This window comes from Triturus cristatus, chromosome 10, assembly GCF_964204655.1.
Source record: "Triturus cristatus chromosome 10, aTriCri1.1, whole genome shotgun sequence".
Lineage (NCBI taxonomy): Eukaryota > Metazoa > Chordata > Amphibia > Caudata > Salamandridae > Triturus > Triturus cristatus.
This window is the reverse complement of record NC_140593.1, coordinates 1,006,786,563-1,006,807,994: the sequence shown is the minus strand read 5'-3', so window position 1 is coordinate 1,006,807,994 and position 21,432 is coordinate 1,006,786,563. Positions and strand designations below refer to the sequence as shown.

Sequence of the window (21,432 nt, the reverse complement as noted above, 5' to 3'; positions counted from 1 at the left end):
GCCAGTGGCTAAGCACATTTTTCCAATCCTATTCTTGATTGTGCCATTAATCTGCTCAACCACACCAGAAGCCTCTGGTCGGTATGCACAATGTAGCTTCTGCTGTATTTTCAATGCTTCACAAATCAAACCCATAAGCTCGTTTTGAAAGTGTCCACCTCTATCAGACTCAACTGTTACTGGAAACCCGTACCTAGGAATCAACTCCCTTAACAGTAACTTTGCCGCTGTTAATCCATCATTTCTTCTAGTCGGGTAAGCTTCCACCCACCTTGAAAACAAACAGACTACCACTAAAACATACCTCAGTCTGTTTACTTGGGGCATTTCAATGAAATCAATCTGCATTCTTGTAAAAGGACCTCCTTCTCTGCCTATTGTCCCCAGACTCACCACTGTCTTTTTCCCAGTGTTAAATTGCTGACAAACTAAACACCTTTGACAGATGCTTTCTGCAATTGTCCTGAACTTTGCATTGTACCAGGTCTGCTTGAACGACCTAACCATCGCATCCCTCCCCAAATGTCCCTGGCCATGATACATCCTTGCCATTGACGACAAGATGGAGTTGGGCATTACTGGTCTGCCATCTCTGTAGACCCAAACATGGTCTGTTTCTCTTGGAGCACATCCTGCCTTAATCCAATCTTTTTTCTCTTCCTCTCCTGCCTCATCTTGCAACTGTTTCACTTCATCCCAGGTTTCTAAGACATTAGTAAACATCACAGAGAGTAAAGACATTTCCCCCTCTCTGTCCCGATTGATGGACTGATTTGTCTTGGCACAGTATTGCGCAACATCGTTGGCATAACGGTTTCCGACCGTTATAAAATCCTCTCCTTGTCCATGGGCAGCACATTTTACAACTGCTAACTCCTTAGGCAGCTGTATCGCCTCAAGCAATTTACCAATCATTTCAGCATTCTTTATCGGAGTTCCACCCGATGTCAAGAAACCTCTTTGTAGCCAAAGCTGGCCAAAATCATGCACCACTCCAAATCCATACTGACTATCAGTCATTACAGTTGTCCTCAAATCTTTCCCAATTTCGCAAGCTTTTGTCAATGCCACCAATTCAGCAACTTGCGCAGATTTCACTCCTTTCAATGGTGATGCTTTCATGACCTCTGAAACTTTGCATACCGTATATGCTGCGCATAGCACACCATTATCATTTCTCAGGCATGATCCATCCACAAACAACACATGATCACTCTCATCCAAGGGTAGATCCCTTATGTCTGGTCTCGGTTTTGTACAGTAATCCAGCACATCCAAACAATCATGATCATCTTCCATTTTCACACCCACATTTTCAATATCCGGCAAGAGTGTCGCTGGATTCACATTCACACATCTCTCAAGAGTCACATTTGATGCTCCCAGAATCACTTTTTCATATTTAGTCAACCGACTATGTGACATGTACTGAGTTCTGCTTCTCGTCAAAAGAATTGCCACATTGTGAGGTACGAATACCCTTACAGGATATCCCATTATGATTCCCTCACTCTGTTCCAGGCTTCTGCATGTTGCTGCCACAGATTTCAGACAACCTGGTAAACCCACAGCTACAGGGTCAAGTGTCGATGAGAAGTACGCAATAGGCCTTCTCAGTAATCCATGTTTCTGAATTAACACTGAAAGTGCACATCCATTTCTCTCACTGCAGTACAACTCAAATTCTTTCTCATAGTCAGGCATACCCAAGGCTGGAGCCTCACACATTTTATTTTTGAGCTCTTCAAATGCTGCCATTTGTTCTGCATCTAGATCCAATGGATCTGTCATCTCACTTTTTGTCAGTTTAATCAGTGGCTTTGCTATCAGCGAAAAATTAACTATCCACTGACGACAATAACCCACCATACCCAGGAACATTCTCACTTCTCTCTGGGTTTTTGGAGCTTTCATTTCTCTGATTATTCTGATCCTGTCATCAGTCACTTTTCTCAGACCCTTTTCAATATTGTGTCCAAGATAATGCACCTCTTTTTTGCAAAATTGCAATTTGGCTGGAGATACCTTTAACCCTCCATCTGCCAGATGATTCAGTAAAGCTATGGTATCTACTTCACAAGCTTCACGTGTCTTTGATGCCACCAGTAGGTCATCAATATACTGCACTAGCACTGAACTCTCGGGCATGATCAAACTTTCCAACGATTTCTTCAATAACTGATTGAATATCGAAGGACTCTCCGTAAACCCCTGTGGGATACGACACCATGCTAAGATACGCTGGCCAAACCTAAATGCAAAAATCGGCTGGCTATCATGATGCAATGGAATTGAAAAGAACGCATGACACAAATCAATCACTGTATACCACTCAGCATCATGTGGAATTTGATACAGGATCACTGATGGATTTGGCACAATAGGACAACATGCCACCACAATTTGATTAACTTTTCTCAAATCCTGTACAATCCTAAATTTCCCATTGGGCTTTTTTAGTCCCATTATCGGTGAATTACACGGACTACTCAGTAGTTCTCTCAGGACTCCTTGCTGAATCATTTTCTCAATTATAGGAGTTATCCCTTCAATTATTTCTGGTGTCATTTTGTATTGAGGAATGTTAGGATATGTAATTCCCTCTTTTACTGCAATTTTCACTGGATCTACATTATTCATCAATCCCACATCCTCTCCAGTAAAATCCCAAACTGTCCTTTTCACTGTGTCTCTCAGCTCTCGAGGCAAATCCTCCGGATTAAACACAGCAAATGCACCAATTAACTCACTTTCTCTATTCTCTAGAGTCACTCGGTACAAAACATCCTCATCTGGTGTCTCAAAAGCTATTCCATCCGGTGTACAAAAAATTGTACAGTTCATTTTGCACAACAAGTCCCTACCCAATAGGTTCACTGGACTCGTGTCACAGACAATGAATCTGTGCATGTCTGAAAATTTCCCTATCTGTACTCTTACAGGTTCAGTAAGACGTGTTCTGATTTGCGTATTGGCTACACCAACTACTTGGATTGCTTCATCCGAGAGAGGAAGATTTCTAACATCTGTTGACCTGACAGTTGATCTTGTCGCACCTGTGTCTACCAAAAAAGTAACACTCTCCTCATTTATTTTCCCATCCACAAATGGTCCTGCCTGGTCTATTTCTAGAGTTGCACCAAGTATGCACTCTTCTTCCTCTCTTCAGCACCGTCAATAATCACCCTCAGACTCACTCCCCTCACTCTTTAACAAGTACTGTTGTACTTTGTTAGAACGTCTTGGTTTGTTTACCTGCTCCTCATTGTAGAATCCTGAATCCTGATTATACTTTTGTAACCCTCTATTCTGCGGCAAGGGCGGTTTTGGCTCTTGACTCTGCTGTCTCACAACTTTCTGTTGTTGCTGCTGTTGATTATTTCCTTCGTTCTGCACCTGTTGATTTAAGGGTTTATTTTCATTACTTACTAATGGTGGATTAGGACATTCCGATCTCCAATGCCCCAATTGGCCACAGTTGTGACAAGGAAACTTTTTTTTCGCTTCCTCAAGACTTCCTTTTCCTTTCCCTGCATATCTAGGTCTATTCCCTGCATTGTTTTCTGGATTATTCGCTTGTTCCACTAACTGTGCTTCCTGTCTTTCCGCAACTTTCACTTGTGCCCACATTGCTTTCTCTTTCAGCTTTCTTTGTTTTGCTTCAATTTCATCACTGAAGTATTTTGCATGCCTCAGGATCTCATCTACTTTCTTACTCTGCCAATCCACTGTGTGATCACGAATTCTCTCACCAATTTCAGGTCTAAGGCCATATACAAATCTGTATACAAAATGACTCAAATCTTTGTCACCCAGGTGTTCATCTCCACTGAATTGTTTAAATGCCAGTATCAGCCTCTCGTAAAAAGCATGAACTGATTCTTTCGCTTCCTGTTGTGTTCGATCTATTTTAACCCAGTCTGTCTCTTTTGCAGGTACTTTACTCTTCAGGTATACCATCACCTGATCATATTTTCTCATTACCTCTGGATCTGGTGCCCCTGTTCTTGGATCTCTTGGATATTCCTCAGTAGGCCAACTCACAACTATTTTACACTCAGTCCACAAGTCTGCTGGAACAATTATATCAAACAGACTATTCAGGTCAACCCACAGCACTTTTGACAATTTCACAAACCTATCTACCTGCCTATACCACTCGACGGGCTTTTCTCTCAATCGAGGGAAATCATTCGTGAATGATAAAATATCCTGTCTGGTCCATGGAACATGTACATATCCTCCTCCAGGTATTTCTCTCATAGGATAATTATCCACTGGTTTCTCTTTTTCTCTCACTGGAAATGCTGAATAAGTTGTTCTATCTTCAGCCTCATCTCTTTTCTTGTACCACCTATCCTTCCACTTTTCTACATCACCCCATCTTCGCAATAATGCTACCATTTCCTTAATCTGTCCTGTTCTACCAGTAGCATTCAAATTTTCTATATCCTTCTCCGTAAAATCCATCCTGTAGGTTTTTTGTAAAGCCTTCACTTTATCAATGTCAACTCCCTGTTCATTTGCTATCGCTCTTAGCCTGTCATGTGTATTCCTTGCTCTCCAGGTGATGCTTTTACACATGAACATTAGCTCACCATCATGATGACTCTTCAAAATTTCTGTTGGAACTGTTCCTGTAACGAGCTCTTCTAGTTCTACACGTAACCTAGCTACATCAATTACTTGTGAATCTTTATCCTTTTTCTTTAGAACCTTCATCCAATCATTCAAATCTTCCACTGTTATTTCAGCAGTTTTTCTCACTGGAACCACTCTCTTCTGCGGTTCTAAAATTGGCATCCCTGAACAACTAGCTTCACTAGCATCCAATATTTCACTACATGTGTCATGTCTTGATTGTCTCAGGTCACTTTTTTCTGCTCTTTTGCCTGAATCTCCTGAAGGACCAACTGAATTTGTCAGATTATTCCCAACATATGGAATCACCAGTCCATTCTCACCTGTCCTCTGTTTGTCAAACACAGGCATAACCGGACCTATTGTTACAGGCACCGTAACAGCTTCTAGATTCTTCGTTAACTCCCTAATCTTCTCTGTCAACTCTGTTGTAGTTCTGGCTAATTGTCTGGCATTCTCATCAAGGTAATGATCACTTCTTACCTCAGGTGTCTCATTTTCTGTCTCACTAACACAAATTGTATCTCTTATCGGAGAAACAACTGGTGTACTTTTATCCGGTTCTGGTCTATATGGAGGTGGTCTCTTGTAAATCATGTCATTCAAGACCTCATCCTCATACTCATTAACTCCATATTTTCTCATTTCTGACTCAGGAACCCTTTCTGCTCCTCCTTCAACTGTTCTCATCGGATATAATCCCTCTGACATACTAACATCTCGCCACCTTTTCATTCGATCATGATGAGTCTCACGATCATGTCTCCTCCCAAACATGTACCTATAGTACCCTCCAGATCTCTGTTTTTCTCTCTCATGTACTTCCTCTTCCCATTCCACTAAAGCCTCGAACTGTGTAGGTCTCGGTTTCGGGTCTAGACATAGCATCTTTTCCCGTAAATTTCTCAACCCGGCCAGATTAAATGACCCATGTTCTGGAAATGCTAGAACACCATCTTCTTTAGTATACCTAACCCAATTCTCCAACCATATACAGGTATGAAACCCATGTCTTGCAGCCATGAAGGATGCAGGTGTTTTCGGTGGAGGTAACAACTCGCCCTCTCTTGTTTTAACATCCTTATCCTTGCTAAACCACTTTTTAATTTTACCAAAAAATGTTTTCTTCTTTTTCTCTTCTTGGTAATACATTTTAGCGCTTACAAAAAACTCTCTAATCTTTCCGTATTATAAATATACAATACAAATTTTCAACCAATAGCAGCGCGACTCACACTAACGCACCAATCCTGGAGCGTCTACGTCACTAAATAGCCCTTCCAATCCTTGCGCGGCTCACACTAACGCACCAATCCTAGCGCGAGCACTATTCTGATCTATTATCCAATCAGAGCGCGGTCTTTCTGACGTCAACAGTCGCTGCAGTCGCTTGTCTCCTGTCTTCTGTCACTCGTCTACCCCTCCTTTACAAAATCTTTTCAGTAGACTTCGTGTCAAAATTTCTACAAAATCTATTAGTTACAACATAAAAACATCTCCATTGTCTGCTTCGCTAACCACAGAATAGTAAAAGAGAGTCTATTTCATAAGAGACCTCTCATTGACACAGTAGCACTTCCTCTACTCTGCCCTACTAACATACATTCATTAACTGTTTCCTCTAGGACTTTTCCAAAGAGTCTTACAATCAACTAAATGTACAAACATTCACGCACATTCATACAAGGAAATATAGTACATACGCACAGAATCCTGCTTCCCGAGAACAGACAATCTGCTCCACTACAGAATTATAACATACATCAACTAAACAGCTTTCCTCTGTTCAGTTTCTCAAATAAGCTCAGAGAATACCTATTACTTCTCCCGCGATAAGCTTCAACGGTAATCCTTACGGATCCCTGGGACTTAAGACCAAAGTTTCACAGATAACCTTCACTATCATACACACTCCTTATATACCAGAAATATCTAATAGTAACATACGACGATGTCACTGATTCCGAACCCAGACAATGTGACGCGCAACTTCAATTGTCACACGTTATTCCTCACAATTCCGTCTTTCCCGAGAGCAGCATATACTTCCCTCTGCCCTACTACGAAACTGCTACAGCTTCCAAGTTCCAGAAGCACTACATATAACTCAACATTACGACTCCAACATATAGTATTAGTACATATACCAACATGAACCAATAATCAATAATCAATAAACTAATGTACAAGCAATCTTATCAGATCAAGACAATCATCAAAAACCATCCTACTCTGCTACCAGGAAATTGATAGAGATCAGGGTGTGTATAATATTCTCACTACCACGGATAGAGTAATCTCACAGTTACACGCACATGCATACATCATACGCTAGGGCCCATTTCATTACACTAACATACGCTCATACTCTACCAGCAATAAACCTGTGGAAAGAAAACTCCTAATCACCCTGCATCTATATCGAGGTCGAGAAGACCTGGTTTTTGGGACTGTCCTTAAACATAATCTATACAACATATACAGCAATGATCAAAAATGTAAACCCAATAATTGACAAGAAAGAATATCCAACACCATGTTTAAAATTATATTGCTTTATCTAAAATTAGTCAAAGGAAATCAATCAGAGTAAATCATTTTCTCATAGTTACCTATTCTAGCTAAATGTCAGAACGGGTCAGGACAAGTCTCTCGGTAAATGTCTCTCAAGACGAAGTCCCTTCAGCATCGATCCTCAGCAACGCAGATTCGGTACGCGGCAAAGGCAAAATGGCAAGTGGCAAAAAACCCTCTCTAGGCTAACATTTCTTATAGTGTCTAAAACAATGGAAAGATACATTGGAAACATAGAAAAAGCTGTAATGTCCGCCGGACCTGCTGAGCAGAGCGAGAAGGAAAGGATGTAACATCGCTACATTTGAAAATCTCCGCTCAGGAAAAGTTCACAAAATAAAGACTACGGAACAGGAACCAAGAAATAAAAAATGTATCTTGTTAGTTCTACTTCTCCTCGGCAATCGAGCCACAGTTCAGAGTTTTTCTCTAAGGCTCCTTTGTTTCCCAAGGCTGCCAAGGACATTTTCATTTCACTTGGAGATCTCCCAAAACTGCTGCTGTCCTCATGGAAAGTTTTCAAACAAGCAAGCAAGGACCATGGTCAGTTAGCTTCAGGACCATTTCCAGCAGGGGTCTCCCTTGTCACAGTTTTCATATTATAAATCACAGCCAGGCTTACAAATCGGCCATCTTTTCTAGGCCATCATAGGCCTCAATAGACCATCTTAATTAAAGAGACAAAAACAATCGTTACTACAGCATAGTGATTAAACAGTGTTAACCCCACTAATACCCTTATGTGTATGTATTTATCTAGCTCTTGCAACATAGAAAAGCATTAATTCGGAAAGCGTTTTGTGCTCAAAAATAAACAGCACATAGCAACGTTTAAACATGAAAACACGCATGTTATTTTTAAACAGCACATTTATGCGCACCCACGTGTAACTCTCTCTTGTTAGGACAAACGGATTGATTAATATAAACGCACTTGCACAAGACAAATAATTAATTGCTAGTAATTAATAAAATTAATATGACAAATAGACATGCCAGAGCTTCAAAAGCCAGCGAATTTTCAAACAGAAAACTCTGCTCCAGCACAAGCACTCACCCCCAGTCAACTGATCTGGGTTTAAACCATCATCATTTTTTATCTCACTCCGCCACCCCAGTTCAGACATGAGCATATGCAAATCAGTCTGACCCTGTGCCTCATGGGAACAGTCCAGCCCGAACTGCCAAGCCATATCTTCCCTGGACCGGAAACAAGCATCCTGGGACCGGTTTCTGGCTAATCTGCCGTCATCAGCCAGGCTAGCTTGAATCCAGTGGCAAAGTGAGCGAGGGACCCACGTCTGGGCATACCCTGCCCACTTAGGGCGAACAAAGCAAAACCAAAGGGGATGATGGACGGTGTGTTGAGCAATGCAAGCACTCACCCCCAGTCAACTGATCTGGGTTTATTCAATCATCTGAAGCTGGCACAGGTTCACCCAGATATGGGTTAAAGTTTCAGTGTCTATATAACCTGGGTACAAAGCACCAGTGGTCAGAAGCTCCAAGAAGTTTCCATAGTTGCCGCAGGATGGCTCCTGGTGCTGGGATTAGACTACCATGGCGGGCTCACTGAATATCAACCCAGAATATCAATGGGACACAATACCGAAGAACAAAAATATTAAAAAAAATATTGACAGTTACGTCTAGATTTCTGCACCTAACTATAAATATATGTACCTACACAGTACATATATCTCCAAGGTACATAGATATGGTGTTAGGAACAGTAAATCTATACTTTTAAGTCTGCAGTTAACTTTTCATATTTTGTCCTGCGATACTCTTTCCCCGTGACAGTCTGCGGATCGATGTTCAGTAGTACAATCGCCTGGTATCAAAGGTGGTCCCCTGAGTGTCCCACATTCTAAGGACACACATCTCATCAAACACTTTTGCTGTCATTTTGTGTGGCAGCAGCACCAAAAGGGAACATACTATCCATACTTTTTCATAATTGCGGCCATGCAAATGATATTTAGGGATTAAGATCAGTTTGCAGCTTGCAACTGAGTATCTTGACTCCCATATTGAGTAGAGTGATGGTTTAAAAGGTTATGGAATCAGGGCAACAGCACCACCTACAATTCAAACCCTTACCCTAAGGACTAGGAAAGAGAGAGTCCATGCCTCTCTTTGACTGGAAAATTAGTATACACGATCTGCCAAGTCTAAAATTGTCTAAAATTGGCAGGAGTCAAACAAATGAAAACTCCATGCAGTAAAGGACTAGAAATATATCCTGCACATCCTCTATTTGCTTGCGAATCAGTTGATACAGCTCTGTATGGGTCCGCTGAAAGGTTCTCTTGGTGTTTTGGGATTCTCACTCGCTTGTGATATACCCCTCTAAGGGAATCGTCAACTGTATCTTCATCGTTCCCCCTGGTCAGTGGTCAGCTAAGCTACACACTTGACAGTTCAGCTTCCTCTTCTTCCAGAGCAGGCCCCATCAGCTCACCTTCCTCCACAGACCAAGGATAGTTTTCAGCAATGGGAATAAACCACAACTCTCCCAGTCTTGTTCCTTTTCAGATGTCTGCAGTGCCTGTGCAGCACTGCAGGTGAGGACAAATAAAAGGAAGTGGTACTGATTACGAGTGGGTCATTAATTTTCAAACCCGGTGTGAACCCCTGTTTCAGTAGGGGCGGAATTTTGAGCTGAGTGTTATTTAACACATTAGATAATTATCAGATGCATTAAATACCTCAACAGTCTTTAAATTTCGGCAGATCAAACCTACCGAAATTTAACAGGGGAAAATATACTGTTTTGTGTGGATTGTGGAGATTTAAACACCAAAATCTGCATGTTATTCCCCAGAAACTCATAAGAGGTGGCATTATTACACTGAGAAAAAACTGTACCCCTTGGTATCATTATTAATAAGGTGCAATAAATAGCACGTAATCAGGCACTATGTGAGGTTCAAGTTCATTTCAGGAGTTATTAGCAGCAACATCAGGACCCATAAAATGAGTGTCAGACGTTCGAACCCCATACCTCTTGCAGCCCAGAGGAGGGCACAACTTTTGGGGATTACTTCATAAAACAGGAGAAAACATAAGCACCAATGAGTCATACCAATTTGCACTCCAAGGCAGACACTGTACTCTTCCTGACTCATCTTTCTGTGATTGCCAAATAGGTCTTAATTAGGGTTGTGCGAAGCTGCAAATACCCAGCGTCCCAAATCTGCATACTTTAGTACAACTAGTGATAGTATGCAACATGCATAGCATTGCTTATTTTTAGAAAAGCACTGTTAGGAGCAACATTGGGAAATGATGGTTCTGGTGCTGCTCAACAACTATCCACCCAATCCTGATCTTTGAGACCACTGAGAGCCCAAGATTCAATTACCCACTGCCCATCCAAAACTGTACAATATGGTTTGTACCCTGCCTGTGGAGGTTGCCAGCCGAGATAGCCTTAACACTGGTTACCCCACTCCCAGATATTATTTTATTTTGGTCACCAAATTGATGACTGGCACCACCCGCCCCAGAATTCCCCATTTGGCCTTTCCTTTCTGGCACGTACCAGTGGTGTGCTACCCAAGGACATCATGAAGCAGGAAGTTGAGGATGGAGAGACCAAATTCAGGAAACTGAGGTTGAGGAGGCTGGACAATCTTTACCAATGCTCCTGCCACATTTTTTTGCCCCAAAAAAACAAAAATAGGAAAAGAAGAAAGACAGGTGAATTCTTCACCACGACATATGTAGGTAACCAGTAAGAACTGTGGTCAGTAGCGGGGCACTTTTTACTATGCCACGTATAGTTAAAGGAAAGTCACTAAACTCTATATGCTTTGCACGGGCTGTAATTCCTCAGTTTATCTTAACTACACATGCATAGTTAAAAGTTTGCAGAACCATATTCTCAATGGCGGAAAAAAGACAATGTAATTGATAGCACCTCATGAGCTTTTGAGGCCTGATTGGCCAGTCTCTGCATGCAGGGACAACTGGTTACTTAGTAGTCTGGAGGAAGAACTTTCAGAATCAGAAAAAAACGATTTTGGTCACTTCTTTGTTCTGTACAGCTCTCAGTAGTGGCTGTTGCTGACTGCAGGGCCGGACTGGGAACCAAAACCGGCCCTGGCAAAGTGCTCGGCCGGCCCCACAAGGGGTTGGGGGTGTGGCCGAGCTATTTGCCAGGGCCAGTTTGGCCGACTTTGGTACAAAGGACTGATTTTGCAGCCCAAAACCAGCCCCACCCTGGCGGCCCACCGGGGAAATGCCTGGTGCCTGCTACTGCCAGTCCAGCCCTGGCTGACTGTGGCTTCCCTAGACTTGTCCGGACAGGCTACACTGCACTGCAAGGGCAAAATGCCAGAGAATGTCATTTCCATAAACAGGGGTGACTGGCACGGCTCGCAGGTGGGAGCGAGGGCACGTGGGGGGAAGGTGCGGGCTTCATTAAGAAAAAAAAGAAAAAATAATACTTACCTTGCCGCTGCTGGGTCCCGCGTCTTCTCTCCTGCTCGTCTGTGTTCGACTCCAGGTCGGAACAGGAAGCAGGCAGCCAGGCTCCCACCCCTATGCCAATCACAGCACCGCAATGCAGCATTGTGATTGGTCTGAGCGAGGTGACACGGCCCTCAGCCAGGGGCTGGAGGGGTGGGCATGTTTTCTATGCACACTGTATTGCAGCCTGCATGGAGAACAGGGAAGTGCGCATGACTGTTTTGGGCGGCCGAGAGGGCTGACCAAACAATTATTGCGCACAGGAGTGTTCTAACACTCCTCCGCCCCACCCCCTCATGCGCGCTGCCGCAGCAGGAGAACAAAATAAAAAGATAATACCGTTCAGTTATTATAATTTTATTTTTTCCTTTTTTTTGCTGCTTCCTGGCAGTCGGGCGATGCTCCTCTGCCTTAGAGGAGGAGCCCTTACTGTCCATAATGCAACATGGACGGTAGCCTCCATTTTGTTGAAATTCTGTCATGTCCTTCAGAAGGACCCCACCAACAATGCAAGTGAAGAGAACATGCACTACTGCATGGAACTAAACAAAAGCTATCCCAGGGTTGCATTCGGGGAGTAAACTGATGCATTTAGGCGAAGGAAAACAGATGACTGAGTTTTTTTTTATAAACTAATTCCTAGGGGAACAGGTAAAAGGGCCTCTGCTCCTCTGTAAAATCTTGATTGCCTTCAACCACGAGTCTCCTCAAAGCACCGTGACAGACAGTGGCCAGTGGCATAGCTAGAGCTGTTGCCGCCCGGGGCGGTCCCTGAGTTTGCTGCTCCCGTGACAGCCGGTGCAGGTAAGAGCGGGGGGGGGGAGGGAGTCAACAGACAGCGACGAGAGAGAATAAAATTTAAAAAACGAAAACCACTTACCTTGCACTCACTGAACTTGCTCACCTCACTTGTGGCTCCCCAAAAATTAGACCGCCACCCCTAGCTACCCTACTGACAGTAGCTACCCTCTATTGTGTGTGAGGGTGCACTGTGGGTGTGCAGCACTCCGAGTCCAGCAGGCTCTTGTGATTTGCTGGTGGAACATCAAAAAGCAAGGAACACCCTCACTGGACTAGTACAGTGTTCTGCGCATGCACCAAACCACAGGGCCAGTAAGGAAAAAGAGAACAACAGCAGCATCGCACAAAGGTCACACAGGGTGGGGACTCTCCTCTCTACAATAGGTTCCATATTTGACAGACAGGTGTACTTATGGAAAGACAGAGGTAAATATCTGAGAACGCGAAATGTGGTCCAGCGAGAAATCCATAATTAGCACTCAAGACACTATGGGGTAAATCTACAATTTGGACACTAGACAACCTCTGTCCCCATTGTAACTGAAGCTACCCCTTGCAAGAATTAAATAGGGGATCTCATAAATTATTCTATGAGAGATCTCAAAACCCTATCAGACGTCATCAAACAAAAGGATGTTCACGTAACCTGATTGGTGGTCATTGCTGGTGATGCAGCTTTGTGTGAGGACAACTGAGTTAGTATTTTTTCCTTTTCTTTAGATGTCCCTTTTCAAGTGGCTGTCAGAAAGACTGAAGTAGCTTTGTGACAACACATCACAAAGTGTAAGGGTTCATCCTAGGTGCTCAGGGCTGCCAAACTCATCAGAAACAAGTGGTTTACAGTCCCCATGGGCAGGGGGAGTTAGCAGTTTCCTTCTTGTCATTGAAAAACACATAAAATAGTGTGTGATTTCTCTTCAATAATTCAGCATTTCTTGCTCCTATCCCAAGACGCTTTCTCATCCGGAGGTGCTGTTCACGTGTTTTTTCCATCAGACAGTTTTATTTGCTTCCTGAAAGGATGTTGTCGATTTATCACTTCAGACGGCAGTAGCACCGCCAGGCCGAGCCAGAACACGCACGATGTGGGATTAATCGCCTGGTCTAGATCATAGCGCTGTCAATAGTGTAAAATATTGATCATAAAGTATATTATGGCAAGGAATTCTAGGAAGCCAATGACATTGCAAGTTAAAAGTCCACATGAAGTAAAAGGCTGCTTCCATAAGGAAGAGTATTGCACCACTGCCAGTACTGTTGAAGCAGCCTAGAATAAAATTACCAGTTACCGCCTGAATTTTATAAAAACAATTAAGAAGATATATCAATAAACACATTTTTTTGTTAGGCCTGGCCTCCATAAAAGTTTTGAATTTAGGTCCACGTGTATCAATATTGAGAATAGCGATTACCTAATTGCGATTTTCTGAGAATCGTAATTAGGTAATGTCTATTTCCAATATATGAAACTGCATGAGTTTCCTATAGCGATTCCTAGTGGGTCGCAAATCGACCTACTTCATTAATTAATAAAGAGGTAGATCGCAATTTGAAAACCCCTAGGAATGGATACAATCAGGGGATGGTGGCCTGCTGGGGTCAGCAGACCATCAGGTCCGTGATTGCTCTTAAATAAAGCAATTTTTATAAAATACAGCCTGATTTCCTTAACGGAAAGCGGGTTGCATTAAAAAAAAATTATTTTTTAACTTTATAAGAGTAGAACCACTGCTTGCTCCGAAAAAAAAGCTTTTACAACCATTAGCAAAGGGAATGCGAATGTTTTGCGACTGCATTCACGGTCACAAAACATTAATTCATACCATTACGATTCGGAATTTGGAAGGAATGCCCTAAACACGCCCCTTCCAAATACCAAGTCGCAAACCTATTTTGCGAGTTGGTACTAGGTTACCAAATCGCAAAATATGGTTTGATACACGTAAAAAGCCTTTTTTGCGTTCACAAATGGGCCGTTTTGCGAACCCAAAATTGGTTGATACATGTGGCCTTTAGTGTTCTTGATTGAGGTTCTTTCTTAAGATGCTAAAAAATAGTCTAACCTGCATTCTGTGAAAAAATAGCATTTTGCACCCTTATTAACCAGTTCTAGAGATGGTCACCATCTTCCTGTTTTGACTTGTGCACCTTGTACAAGTTGTTCTGAATGATGCGCCAAACATTCAGACTCAGGTTAATGAAGGTTTAATCACTACCTGTTTCCCAAACAGACTAAACACGAGGAAAGAAAGTTACCAGTCAAGATTTCAGATCGTATTGGCGTCTATGGGCAGATTTCCTTATAGAGATAATTAAATCTTTGCAGCTATCAGTGTCATTATGTGTTTCCGTAAATACTGATGTCAAAGAAATGATGAATCAGCATGATATGCTTGCTGTCTTCCCCTTGTTGGGTTGTGCATCCCACACACAGCACATGCCACCATTTTCTGCTTGTAAATATAAAAGTGTGAACTCCTTTGTGTGTCAGGGGCCACTTTTTAACTCACATTCTGTGTTTTTCTTTATTTTTATTTATGTGTTTACGGTACAGGCATTCGACGACTTCATCTTTGCGTTCTTTGCTGTGGAGATGGTGATCAAAATGGTCGCTCTAGGGATCTTTGGACCGAAGTGTTATCTTGGAGACACGTGGAACCGTTTGGATTTTTTCATCGTGATGGCAGGGTGAGTTCCAAGGCTGATTGATACATGTGCACTTTTTTCAAGGGCCAAAAAATATTTAGTTTCCTTCCAACTGCCACAAAATGCCTGCTATGACCTCATGGGCAGCTCCTCCGCTAAGGCGGAGGAGCGTCGCCCCACCTCGGGGAAAAAATAAAAATAAAATGATAACTTTGTTATTATCATTTTATTTTTCTTCGCTATGAGGCTGGTTTGGGGCGGGGCTGGTGTCAGAGCCTGGGAGGAGTCGTCATGCACACTCTAAGTGTGCATGAGGGTTTGGCCGGCCTTCTTGGCCCGGCCATTCATGCGCACTTTGCATGTTCCCCACCGGGCTGTAATACACAGCTGGTGGGGAACATGCACAGGCTCCCTGTCCGCGTATGAGCTTCGAACCACAGCACTCAGACCAATCACAGTATTGCATTGCAGCGTTGTGATTAGCGTAGGAGAGCCTGTGGTGCTTCCAGGACCGGAACTCGTCAGGAAGCAACGACGGATGAGAGACGGAGGCGAATGTGAGGAGGTAATTGTTTTTTTAAAGTTTTGTTCTATCCTCACCCTCCCACCACCCTGTTCCCTGCCAGCCGCCACTGTATGACCTACCTGTGAACCGCTTTCAAAAACGCATGGAGAAGGAAGGATTTGTTGTCCCTGGTCATGCACACATTATTTAGTTTCAGAGATTTATAGCAAAGGTGCAAAAAAATATTGTTCTGTAAATGAAGGTTTTTTAGTTAAAGATTGACATCCCTCAAAGGTGTTCAACAATCACCGACTTATTTCACGATGTTTGGATCTCATGAACATGAAGTCGTGACTCGTTTACATGCGCGGACAATGATGACGCACGCACTGTCCTCGAATATCATGCAGCCTCATTGCTGTCTGATACATAAATGGGAATTTGTGAAATGTTGGACACGTGAAATGCTTTTCTGTTACAGGAAAGAAAAATGAGCTTAGACTAAAGGCCATTTCAACTCTGCCAAGTTAGCTATTGAAAAGTGTTTATGCAATGCGATCACTGCTGACTCCTTTGTATCAACGAATCATGCTTTCATATGTACTTTACATGAATCAGCATTGAACGCTTTCAAACAAAACATGCTCTAAAAGGCAGCGTTTAATATCAGAGATTAGAAAAAAATCCTGTTTCTAAGTCAGCAAAGTTTTCTCCAGAAAATTGGCCTTTTTAGGTCTCGCCTGACCCAGCGCATGCGCTGGTCTGGCGAGACTTATTGAGAGGGCTCCAAAAAGTGCTACCAGGCCAGCCTGGAGCTACAGTGCATGTGCGTGGGCACACGCGCCGCGCTTTACCGCGATTACTTTCGGTTTCGCGGCCCCACGGCCGCTTCGCTGTTGATCGTGATCGCTTTGCATAGCCAATAGGTCTCGCTTTTGGGACCTTATAAGTATTTAGTTATGCAACTGGTGCATGGCTAGGTCCCAAAGGCGAGACCTATTGGCTATGCCAATGCTTGTTTATCTAGCTTTCCGAGGATTCTAAGGGAAAACAGAAGTAGGCATTCCAGGAGAATTGTAGCCAGTCATTGGCAAAGCCAATAGGTCATGCATTTAAAAGACGAGTACCAATCTATCGACTTTGGCAGTACTTGTTTGCATTGCTGCTCCCATTCACACTTTTTTTTTTTTTTTTTTAAATCGTTGCTCTGAAATTTCCACTAATCATGCTGGAACGATAAAATAACAAAGCCAAAATGGGTGCCTGTGGAGTGCTTAAATTGTAACAGAATAAGTAAGTGCCAGCATCTCAGTCAGGAGAAAACTGCAGCTTGCACCATCCATTGCCCCTGCCAGCTCTGCCAGTGACAGAACCAACAAAACTACTAATGTCACATGTTTATGAGTGAGACAATTCATATGATTCCAGCCCTCCAAATCTATAAGAATGGCTTGAGTGGCAGGTATCAATCCTTGTTAATGAATATTGGATTAATAAACAGCTGCTGTTGTGCTCATACCTAAATTAGACAGACAGCGCCACCATGTGGCAAACTGTCATAGACGCCGGTGCTGACATTTAAGTGCTGGTGCCGAGTTCCGGAAAACACCAGCTCAAATTAAACCCTGCTGCCTGTGCCTTATGATGCATGTGGCCCATATGCAGACACAGTGATCATTTTGTATTGGTTTGAAAACCCTTTCAAAGCAGCTGCTGTTTGCCCACACGTATGCGCTGGGGAATTTTTTAATTTTTTATTTTACTGTTATAATATAGCTGATGTCCATTTCTTAACAGTAAAGAAAAAAAGAAAAATAAATAAAGAGTGAGGGAGCACTAAAAAGAGAAGCACTCTACAACTGCCAGTCCCTAGAAAAGAAAAATAGAAAAGAAAACGCAGCGTGGGATGGGGAGTGGTGTGGGGGTACCAGGAAGAAACAAGCAAGCAGATGTGGAGGGCGAGCACATAAAGAGAGGGCCAGTAGTGGGGAAGGTAGGGAGGAAGGAATGAAGAAATGAACTCCCATAGAGTACCATTAGAAATTAAAAAAAGATTCCACTCAAGACTGAAGTGGAAGTATGAAACTCATTCAATCATATTCAGTGTAAAGAAGATAGTCTCCAAGGCCAGGACAAGCACAAAAGAGAGTGACAATTGAACAAGGAGTTGGAACTTGATACAGATAGGAAAACTATCCAATCACGATCAAGGGGCTGGCCCAAAGCTCATTGTCTGTATTACATTGCAGACAACAGGTTTCAACAACATGCAACTAAAGCTGTTAGTAGGCAAAATCTAAAATGTGACAATGTGAAACACTTTTATTGTACTTTCTGGGGCAGATTTACAAGCCCCTTGTGCCTCATTTACGTCAATTTTGTGGCGCAGCGGCGGTGCAAATCCTGCGCCATGGTGCGAGGTACTTACAACGTGACGCATCTGGGAGATGCGTCACGTTGTAAAGCCCTGCGCCACATGTAGGCGTTCCTGCACGGGGGGGGGGCGTTCCGGCGCAGGAACACCTCCTAAAGGGGAACAACCTTTACAACGCAACTTTTACAACGCACTACACTTACAACGCATTTTTTACAACGCACAATCCATTACAACGCATGACATTACAACGCATGACACTACAACGCATTTTTAAAAACTACCTTTACAACGCATTCCATTACAACGCATACTACCATTACAACGCATACCATTACAACGCATAATATTAAACTACACTATCCAACACTTTCCCTACTGTTGCACCCCCTGGAGTTAGAATAGTAATTTTTACCCCTATACTATCCAACACTTACCCTACTGTTGCACCCCCTGGAGTTAGAATAGTAATTTTTACCCCTATACTATCCAACACTTACCCTACTGTTGCACCCCCTGGAGTTAGAATAGTCATTTTTACCCCTATACTATCCAACACTTACCCTACTGTTGCACCCCCTGGAGTTAGAATAGTAATTTTTACCCCTATACTATCCAACACTTACCCTACTGTTGCACCCCCTGGAGTTAGAATAGTAATTTTTACCCCTATACTATCCAACACTTACCCTACTGTTGCACCCCCTGGAGTTAGAATAGTAATTTTTACCCCTATACTATCCAACACTTACTCTACTGTTTCACCCCCTGGAGTTAGAATAGTAATTTTTACCCCTATACTATCCAACACTTACCCTACTGTTGCACCCCCTGGAGTTAGAATAGTAATTTTTACCCCTATACTATCCAACACTTACCCTACTGTTGCACCCCCTGGAGTTAGAATAGTAATTTTAACCCCTATACTATCCAACACTTACCCTACTGTTGCACCCCCTGGAGTTAGAATAGTAATTTTTACCCCTATACTATCCAACACTTACCCTACTGTTGCACCCCCTGGAGTTAGAATAGTAATTTCAACCCCTATACTATCCAACACTTTCCCTACTGTTGCACCCCCTGGAGTTAGAATAGTAATTTTTACCCCTATACTATCCAACACTTACCCTACTGTTGCACCCCCTGGAGTTAGAATAGTAATTTTAACCCCTATACTATCCAACACTTTCCCTACTGTTGCACCCCCTGGAGTTAGAATAGTAATTTTTACCCCTATACTATCCAACACTTACCCTACTGTTGCACCCCCTGGAGTTAGAAAAGTAATTTTTACGCCTCTACTATCTAATACTTACCTTAAATGCAATTTAATATTATGCGTTGTAATGGTATGCGTTGTAATGGTAGTATGCGTTGTAATGGAATGCGTTGTAAAGGTAGTTTTAAAAAATGCGTTGTAGTGTCATGCGTTGTAATGTCATGCGTTGTAATGGATTGTGCGTTGTAAAAAATGCATTGTAAGTGCATGCGTTGTAAAAGTGTGCGTTGTAACGACATACATCCCCTCCTAAAAGTGGCTGGGTGAAATCTACAAGATTTCACTCAGTCACTTTTAGGCCCATGCTGCGTCAAAACCCTGCGCCTGCCAGAAGCAGGCGTAAGGATTGACGCAGGATTAACAAGATAGGGCCCCCCAGAGCATTGCTGGAGCTGCGTCGCGCTTGCGACGCAACTCCAGCAATGTGCCACTTTTACGGCACACATGCGTCACGCATCTGTGCCGTTTTTGCCCCATGGTGCGCCGCATTGTAAATGCGGCGCATTCATGGTGGCGGAGCCGTGACGCACAATAACTGGCGCATCCCTGCTGATATGCAGGGATGCGCCAGTTACTGTAAATATGCCCCTCTGTATTTTACTGACGTGGCTCATGTGTCAGAAATTTTACTTCGAAATCAGGAGGGCTTTTTTATTGTTTTTTAAGTAAAAATATCCCCATTCAATTTATTTAGGTGCCTGTCACTGTATTTTCATGACACTTTGGCCTGCTTATCGTTGTGAAAAAGGAAGCTAAACGCAGTGCTTATATAATAAAACTCCTCAACCTAAATTTGAATTTTTATTTTTCTAAAAATGAGTTGTGGAGGTGTAGGAGTTTTATTTTTTCACTGTCAAAATAACATTTTGTATATTGGTTGCCTTGCTGAAGCACTTTGAATCCAGGCATTCCTCTTTTTGGATTTTCCCAAAGAGGCAGGTATTTCTAGGCCCAAGTGAAACTTCTATTACGGTGGCGTATTCTCATGTACTTTCGCATTGCACAACATTCCCCAAATTTCGCACTTACGCCACACAATGCAATTACTCATCGTTCATGGCAAAAAATGTGCACAAAGTCACAATGTAAACAGCCAGAACGTAACTTCTATTTGCAGCGCCTGTGTTTTTTGCACTAGTTTTGAGTGCAAAAAGGAGTCCTCATTTTCATAAGCGACGTGAGGATGCATTTAATTATGAAATATATAGCACCACATTTCATGTTAGCATTTTATATAATTACAGATAATTTTACAATATTTTGCTGAAATTTTGCATAGTAAGGAGAACCCAAATGACCCAAATTTCGCATATCACTACATATTTGTTAAGCACCATAGATTATAACACATTGTGGGGTAATCTTGAGACGGCTTTTGAAAAAGACACCCATCAAGGAGAATATTTAAATATGTAACATAAATACTGAAGCATGTCTGCAAATTCGAGTGCTCTCTGGTGGCCCATACTTTAAAAATAGCCAACAGGATCTGCTGAACAAAGAAGGATAGCTTTTTAAAAAAGATTGTGTGATGAAATCTTGGAACACAGGTAATGTAACATGAAATTTGGTTGGCAGTCAGTTAACCCAATTGTGAGCACGGGATGTGTTGTTCTCTGTCAAAGGAGGGTGAATAACACAGCAATATTTATCATTACTTTTCTATAGAACCGAATATAAGATCCATCACGTTAGAATGTCCCTATGATATGCCAATCTGTGCACTACCATTTCACACAATTTTGAATCGAATCTTCTTGACATCATTTGGACCCGCAGAAGAGTTTCTGGAAGCCTAAATTTGTGACCTTAAAATCCATTGAACTGGTGTGGTCTCGCTGGGAGACTTGGCCTGCCCGCCGGCTGTGACCCACCCCGCCGATCGGGGGTGGCCCCCCCCGGAGCTTGTGGCCCTGATTGCCTGCCCTTCACGATGTGACTGGTGCGACCGGGAGACTAGTGGCCATGGCCACCAAACAAGATGGAGACCGGGCAAAGACCAAGCCGACCCGGCGTGGCACCACCCATCAGGCCAACAGTATGGACCGCTATACCCTCCAGAAGGGATCTCCCGGCGGACCGCACAAATCCCCTGAGGACCCTCCTGATGCCCCGGACGTGCCCACGGATCTG

General features: G+C 42.8%; 1 protein-coding gene across 1 annotated transcript in view; it reads left to right on the top strand.

Moving 5' to 3' along the window:
* CACNA1H (calcium voltage-gated channel subunit alpha1 H) overlaps positions 1–21,432 on the top strand; it is a 1,553,446-nt gene that overhangs the window by 576,283 nt on the left and 955,731 nt on the right. Inside the window, exon 4 of the mRNA XM_085629001.1 lies at positions 15,047–15,180. Within this exon, the coding sequence (XP_085485127.1) occupies positions 15,047–15,180 (134 nt within the window). The remainder of the gene's footprint in view (positions 1–15,046; positions 15,181–21,432) is intronic.